The 8,498-nt window shown below is 37.0% G+C and overlaps 1 protein-coding gene across 1 annotated transcript in view; it reads left to right on the forward strand.

Moving 5' to 3' along the window:
- The window catches only part of LOC145981841 (uncharacterized), a 38,477-nt gene extending 30,543 nt beyond the window's left edge, over positions 1 to 7,934 (forward strand). Inside the window, exons 6-8 of the mRNA XM_083115282.1 lie at positions 751 to 915; positions 6,330 to 6,476; positions 7,780 to 7,934. Coding sequence (XP_082971408.1) covers positions 751 to 915; positions 6,330 to 6,476; positions 7,780 to 7,857 — 390 coding nt within the window. The 3' untranslated portion in view covers positions 7,858 to 7,934. The remainder of the gene's footprint in view (positions 1 to 750; positions 916 to 6,329; positions 6,477 to 7,779) is intronic.
- Positions 7,935 to 8,498: the final 564 nt, after the last annotated feature.

An 8,498-nucleotide genomic window follows, 5' to 3' on the forward strand; every position in this document is an offset into this window, starting at 1 on the left:
AATCCAGTCGAGGAAAGCAAGTAGCAATTAGAACATGTCCTATTCCTCCAAACCAGTCAAGCAGTCAGCCAGGCGGCCATGATTGCTACCTAGAAAGTTAGTTCAGCGCCAACTAGGGCATTCCTACTAGAAATCCAGTTCCGTGTGATAGGGGCTTTACAAACAGGAGAATATGATGTAAATTAATGTTTTGAAATGTATAATTCGTAGAATAGAAAGCAAAAATTCTATAAAAAGTCACAATTTTTCATATAGTACAGGGATCAGGGGACACAGAAAACTTTCATGGAAAAATTACACCTGATTCTACATACTGCTAATAAAAAAAGATATACAGGGTGTGGTATAACTAGTAGGTCCAGTCCCTACTAGCCTTTCTGTGCATAATGTTGACTTAGAACCAAAACTCCCAACACCTATTCCAAAATTCAAACACACATCCTTCTCATCTCTCTACCTAGGCATTTTCATTTCTCACTACTGCTATTTGTTGCCCCTTGTCTCTTATATTCTCCTGTGAAATCTGATATTAATTTGTCCAGCAGTAGTCTGTTTATATACCGCTCTATTCTCTATCCATTTGAGCTACCTCTTGGCAAAACCTTTTTCCTCCTTGTTGAGAGAAAAAATAGGAATGCCAGAAATATTAGAGAACTTATTCTATGCAATTATGAGCATAGCACTGTTACACAGTCTAAGCTTTTTCTTAGGAACAGGTAAGCAGATTAAAAGCATTTCTTATTTTTACAGAAAATGGAGGTTTTTGCCCCACCAGATGAGCTAGCTGCAATCATAAAGCAACGTTGTGGTTGCTTCAAGACGAAGTATAAGGTGACAATGAGTGTATCTACCACACTTGAAGTTGTAGGACCAAAACCACTTTGTGGAAATTTTGTACCAAATGGCATATTTAGGGTGAGCATGCTGTGTACAAGCTAGCTGCATATATTAAAGTTTCTTCTTGTGTAAATTGTTCTTACAGTAGGAAAAGGTCAAATATGCAGAAAAGTAGATAAATAGGCCTACAGTTGCTGGTTTTATTGTGTATGTTTGTTATTTAGCACTGCATTCTTTTTAACTTTTTTGGCTAATTGTAACATTATTTCATGAAATAATGAAGGGATACTCACAAAGACACCCATGCCAGGACTTCAACCCAGAAACATTGGGGGAAAGAAGTCAACTTAAGATGCTCAACCACCAAACATGTAAATGCTGGTTTCATATTCCTTCACAGTTTTATTCCAGTTTTTAATCCAACCTTTGATGCTGAAATACTTTCTGTATATTATTTTAACCGTAGCTTACCCAAGAAGGGGGCTGTCAGGCCTACCCCCTCCATTTTCTCAATTTTTGAACTGAAAATTTTTATAAAAAATTGAATATAAATTACATTGTTCCCTAGAGTATTCCCAATATTTCTGCATTACTTTTGTTCATAACAACATAAATATAATGTACTGATTTGCTTTATTTTACTTCACTTCTTGTGGCACTTTTGGCTAATTTGCGAAGATGGGGATGAGTGATGACATGATGAAATTGATGAATGGACACTAACAAACATCCATGGTCAGGCCAGAATTCAAACCCGGGACCCCTGGCATCGCAGCACGATAAGCTCTCCGCCACGGGAGCCAGCTATAAATATAATGTAAATAGGCAGCAAAATGCACTAGGTGGGCATATCAGGCGCCATCTTTGAATGTGCATGATTCAAGACACTCATGCCAATTGTACAATTGGTTGGTAATGATGGTAATTTTTGTAATTATTATAATTAATACACAACTGCACCTGTACAAACAAAAATGTTTTATTGAGAAATTATTATTGCTTTTGTGAGTTTTAGTGAATGGTAAAATATGTTTGTGACACTCATGTAATAATTGGTTATTCCTATTAATTATTGTAATTATTATAATTAATAAATAACAGAACACATACAATCAACAAAGGAAGCAGTGATTCAATAACAAAATGGTTTCTTGAATTTTAGTGATAAAAAAAAGTGTGGGCCTGTGAGAGTTCTCCTCAGGTAAATAAGTTTCTAATATGGCACGGATAAGCTAGGGTTAAGACATCTATTTAAGGGATGCTCAACTGGTGGGGGTTATTTCCATATTTCAGGACATTTCTCAACATATGAGGTGTGACATAAAAAAACGGGATTGTACATATAATTCAGTCTACTTGCAGAATTAGTTCTCCGCGATCTTTATCACCTTCAAAGTAGTCCCCTTCGGCATTCACCCACTTCTGCATTCGATGCTGCCATTGTTGGTAACATTTTTGAAAGTCAGTTTCAGTAAGGTCCTTCAGGAGCTTTTCCGTTTTTGCCTTAACGTCTCAAACTGAGGAAAAATGGGTTCCCTTAATGCCAGATTTAACTCTAGGAAATAAAAAAAAAGTCACATGGGGCTAAGTCTGGGGAATAAGGAGGATGCTCCATCACAGTAACGTTTTTGCTGGTCAGAAACTGCTTGACAGATAGCGCCTTGTGAGCAGGTGTGTTGTCTTGATGCAAAATCCATCCATCACTCCACAACTGGGGCCATTTTTTCCTAATTTTTTCACAAAGTTTTTTTCAGTGCCTCAATGTAGAAGTGCTTTATTTACAGTTTGACCACTGGGAACCCACTCAATCATTACAATTCCACGAATGTCAAAAAAGACAATCAACATTGCCTTGAATTTTGAACGTGATATGGGCGCCCTGTATGTTCATTGTCATCCACACTGTTCCATCCCTCCGAAAACCGTTTATGCCATTCAAACATGCCTGTCCTAGACAAAGTATCATCCCCATAAGCCTCACTTAACATTTGGAATGTTTCTGTTGCCGATTTCTTAAGTTTCACAAGAATTTGATGTTGATTCTTTGTTCACTTTTCACATTGACATTTTTTTCGGCAGAACACGGTTGCAGGTGTTCACTCAATGACCCAATACTTCTATCTGGCGAGACCGGGTGAGTCCAAACTTGCAGCACAGATACTAGGGGTGTTGCATGACGCCACCAAACTGTTGTTGCCAACTCCTTTTTGTTTTTTCACTTATGCAATCAATCCAATTTTTTTGTGTCACACCTCGTATACTCCATATTCGCACAATAACTACATGTCCCTGTGTGTTGAAAGAGTTGGGTTAATTTTACCCCTCCCAACTGTTTGCTTTTGCTATTGTAAAACACTAGAAATTCCTATTTATTTACAATGGGCCTCGATGATTGCACAGTGGTAGCGTCGTTGCCTTGTTATCAAGGGGTGCCAGGTTCGATACCCGGTGGAGGCCCAAGTGGTTCGGATCCCACTTTAAACTGTAGGTTCAGTCCCGATTAGCCTTACTGTGCATAAAGTGGACTTTAAACACCAAACCGATCAATTATTTACAATTGATGTCAACAATAGAGAATGAGGGTTCAAGGATTGGCTCCTGGTTGTTACAAACGGTATTTTGGCAATGCTAACCCCACACTCGCTACTACAGTACTTGTGTGTCCGACAGCAGTGCCAAAACACCCATTTTGTGGCACACATATGGCATTCACTTCTGGTTTCTCTTCAAGACAGTCCCGGTAATAGTTATCAGTGGCGGCTCGTGGTGATCCAAAGTGGAGGGGCGATAGCTCACAAATTTGCTCTATTGATTTGCTTTATTTTACTTTGCCTTTTGTGCCACATTTGGATAATTTGCGAAGATGGGGATGAGTGATATGATGAAATTGATGAATGGACACTCACAAAATCCATGCCCAGGCCGGGATTCGAACACGGGATCCCTCGCGTCGTAGCGCGATGTGCTAACCACTCTGCCACGGAGGCCGGCACAAATTTGCTCTACTAGTAATGCGAGTTTAAATGATGAATTTCGTATAACAGCCAACGTGATAAGAAATTGATACGTTCGTGTTTACCGAATATCATGTTTTACACGTTTTAAATTAATAATTATTTAACAGTAATGTGAAGAAGATGGAAGAAGAAATAGAATTCTAAGAGATTTAGTCGTTTAACAGAAGAAGGGATATTAATTTTTACACAATTTGATAAGCACAATGATGAATATTTACGTGAATTGATCGTGAAAATTTCTAGTAAAAAGTTACACAGAAAATGTCTCCTGTCCAACATGACTAATTGATATGTGAAATAGGGCACCAAAATAAATATCTCACTGGAAAGGTGATATCTGCTTTACCAGAAGCTCTAAAGTAAAAACTTCAAACTTACCAGAAATCTTCAGACATGCTTGTAACTGAAAATCACCCTTCTGTCCTTCAACGCGAAATTTGCAAGTGAACTCACGACCTCCCTTCTTTGACACTTGTTCTAGATTCAAATTCGGACTAGATTTTTTGTTTATTTTTTCATCCAGACTTCTGACTTCTGGTAGAAAAACTTCGCACCAACAATTTCTCCACACTGTTCATCGCGACAAATGCACAACTACCGAAAAAGCTTCACTTCACTTTTCCATGGAAAACGAAGAGTCGTTTTATTGCTTCGGGGTTGCCAGACAATTTTGCCAAATGTTAAGAAATTTGTAGTTTACAGGTTCCTGTAGCGACTCTTGGTGAGTTTAAATGACGAGTTTTTAATTTATTTAACATCCGCCTTGAAAAGAAATTGAAGAACTTTGTCACATTATCAGGAATTTTTTCAAAGGTGCTAATCAAAACATGTACTTAAATCTACATGATGTACTCCACATCATTGTAATCCAAATGTACTTTTCACTAAATTCAGAAAAAATTCAACAACGAATATAGCTACACGATAATTTTGCGTGTAACAAGAATCTATAGCCGACTTCCGTGGCTAGCATACCGGATTACAAAGCCAGGGCTCCTGGGTTCGAATCCCGGCATGGGTATGTGTGTTCTTTGTGAGTGCCCCTCCATCAATTTCATTATACCATCATCACTCATCCTCATCGTCGTGATTACCGAAAAGTAGCAAAAAGTGACGATAAATAACAAAAATCATGCAAGAGTCTGTACTTTTTCAGTTAGCGACATTTTCTTTCCTCGTTGGAAATTGCGTTATTTATTGTTCTACTCTTGTCATAAATGAATAAGATTATGGAATACAGAAGTTTTTTTTTCAACTGTTGGTAATTTTCTTTCTTACGTTAACTTCATTGCTTCTGGCAACTCTTCATTGTTTACCGTTCTCCGAAGAGAGAGCCAGTTTTGCCTAGGGGGTGGGTTTCGGACGACAAACCCTCCGTCCTCCCAGCCAGAGATCCCGCGCGTGTTATTACCTCAGTTTCCTCGCCTTTTACCCTTCGCGACCGCGACTGAGAATGCTCTACGTCTCGTAAAGTGGGAGGACGGCGCCCCGCCAGATTTCTCTCGAAGTTCCGTATTCCTCCGCACGGTGGCGTGCAAACTTTGCAATTGTCGCGGAAGAATGAATACAGAACCGACTAACCAACGATCTATAAGCAATGGAATATTTGCAATTCAGACAATGTAAAAGCTAACATATAAATGTTAATGTAATGTTTGTTCACTTGCGGTTGCACACGGCAGTGCGGCGTCCGTATCGTCCTTATGACCGGCTGCCCCTGATAGTTATAATGCCAAGACTGTATTTTATGTAGCTCGTGTAGTGTCTTATATTAAAAAGGTAATTTTTTACAATTTTAAGTCCATATTTAATTCCATATTTTGGTGAAAATAAAGGGTGTTCCGTATAGGATGTCGAATTAGAAAATTAAATAAATATAGGGAAAATATCATATATGTAAGCAGTAACATCTCCCATTTACGTATGAAAGACAATGTCAGGCATATGTCCACCCCTACTGAGTCTGCATGCATTTATACACTCCACAAAATTATTGATGTCTGTCCCGATGCCTCCAATCACCCGTATGATTTCCGCCTTCAGTTCCAAAAGGGTTCGTGGTTTGTTGGCGTACACCTGTGATTTCACAAACCCCCATAAGAAGAAATCACAGGGTGTAAGATCACATGAAAGGCCATTCCTGGTATTCGTCTTGTGTCAGTGTTCGTGCAACACGTTGCTCAATCATTCAATCATAAACTGTTCCATATTGTAATCACAACAAACGAGTCAAAACAATTGAGGCTACATTAACCAGCATGACAACAGATATCAGCATGGGTAAGAACAGGTCTGCCAACCTCGAAACAAAACAATAGCACTCGATTGAAATTCGGCATCCTATACGGAACACCCTATATTTATGTATTTACATATTTCACACATTATTACTACATATAAATCTGTTCCCTGTCAATAATATTTTGACACTACTCCAAATATTACTTACAAAAGAGATTCCTTCATGCATTTTAGATCAACTGTAAAGGCAGTAAAAGTCATCTTGGAAGCATCCAAACAGTATGGCAAAGTGAGTATGTTCCGCATCTGTTTGGAGTAAAATTCTCATCTGACATGAGTCCGAAAGTGAAATCCGTCCTTCTTGGCACTGCTTTCTTAGTGGTAAGTGAAAAATAAAGATTTTTTCTAAGTACTTTGTATTGTGCATATGTGTGTGTGTAATTAAGAAGTACTGTATTACTGAACCAAACCATTTTTTTCCATATTTAAATGCTAAACAGCTCAAATGGAAAAAAAATAAAAATTGATTTTGTTTTAAATCCATGAACAATTGTTTTAAGGACAGAGAGCATGCACATTTGAGAGATAGTTTATGTAATTTTTGCTGTTGGTTTCTTGTGAGATAGATGGATTGATTGTGTAATGTATTTAAATAATACATGTTATGTATCAATGAAACTTTGAATATGCACACAATTTAGTGTCCACATCGCTCCATGTTGCATATATGTGAAACATACATCGTGCACGAAAGTTATACATGTTAATGTAAAAAAGAATTATATTTGGAATGCATTTATCAAGCATTTTCTGTCTTTCAAAAATAGTTTGTGTGCTTGTTTTCCATTATTAATGTGAAATTGATTGTGTTGAAAAATTAATTCAAATTGTTTGTTAGAACACAAATGCTATAGCACCAACTTCTACCCTCTTTCTGCATAATTTACAAGGGTAATAACGTCTTTCATACTACTACTACTACTACTACTTCTACTACTACTACTACTACTACTACTACTAATAATAATAATAATAATGTTGGTCCCGATTTCGAATCCCGGCTTGGGCATGTATGTTTCATCATATCATCACTCATCCCCAAATTTGCCAAAAGTGGCACAATAAGCAAAGTAAAATAAAGCCAATCAATAATAACAATAACAATATAATAATAACATTATTATTATTAGCATTATTATTTAAATAATAATAATAATTAGAATTATTATTTTTATTGTTAGTGGTACGTTTATCCTGGTACTTCCCCCCTCCCACCAAAAATTCGTGGTTGCGCCTCTGCTCTACACAACAAACACATTCATTTATGCCAGCACAAAATTGAAATTTTTACAAGTTTGAAAATTCGTCGATGTTATTTTTGTAGCATTTTATAGGTTTACATTTAAAAATTTCATGGCTCGAGGGTTAAGGCATGGCCCCCATGACCCCTCTCCTGGATACGAGCCTTGCATGCACTGATATAAAATGGTCCCTCTTCATTTATAAGAGCCCACACAAGTATGACATTAAGAATAGGAGCAATTGTGATGCGTAATGGTATCAAATTGATTCACCTCAAAGGGCAAAAACTGAAATCAAAGTTTTCAACAAAACTGATACTTAGCAGTAACATGAATTTGAAAACTGCAATTATTATTGTTATTTGAATTCATTTTCTTTGCAGGATTTCACATGGGGTTCATCTCAATCGGAAACAAAAGCAATATCCACCACGAAGGGTCTTGCTGGTGCAAGTATATGAGAAAAATTAGTTGGAATGTAACAACTTGAAAATTGATTAAAATTGTAATACATATATTGTCTTTAGTAGTAAGCAATGGATCTTATGTATCTATAACAGTAATAAAGAGAATTTTGTTCATTGTTTATTTCATTTTTTTATTAAGAAAAAAAAACTACGCATGATAAATATGTTTTGAATAAGTCATGATGGCATGACAAGTGAAAATGTAATATAAATGAGAAAAAAGCAGTATTAGACTTTAGTTGAATAGCACTTGGATATTTGCCTTGCTTGAATTCAAACACAGGATTGCTTTCTCTATCCCTGAACCATCACTTCTATGTAGGATATACAGGTAGTAGTGAATGTTAACTTGATGTAGATTAATACTTGAACTGAATCATTTGTTTATTTCTCATTGATCACTATAAATTACGAGCATTTGGTTTGTGTTGGCAATAACAGAAGTGTGATTCCTAACACCACAAAAAGGATAAGCAATTGTGGAAGTCACTGATTATACAGGGTGCTTGGAAATTCCCCTTACAAACTCCTAGGGATAGTAGAGGGGACTGAGTAGACAATATTTGGAATAGGAACCTATGTCTGGAAACATACCGTTTCCGTGCTACAACCATGACAATGTGTTGGATGTGCCT

Source organism: Lepisma saccharinum, chromosome 30, assembly GCF_977018435.1.
Source record: "Lepisma saccharinum chromosome 30, izLepSacc3.1, whole genome shotgun sequence".
In the NCBI taxonomy this organism is placed as follows: Eukaryota; Metazoa; Arthropoda; class Insecta; order Zygentoma; family Lepismatidae; genus Lepisma; species Lepisma saccharinum.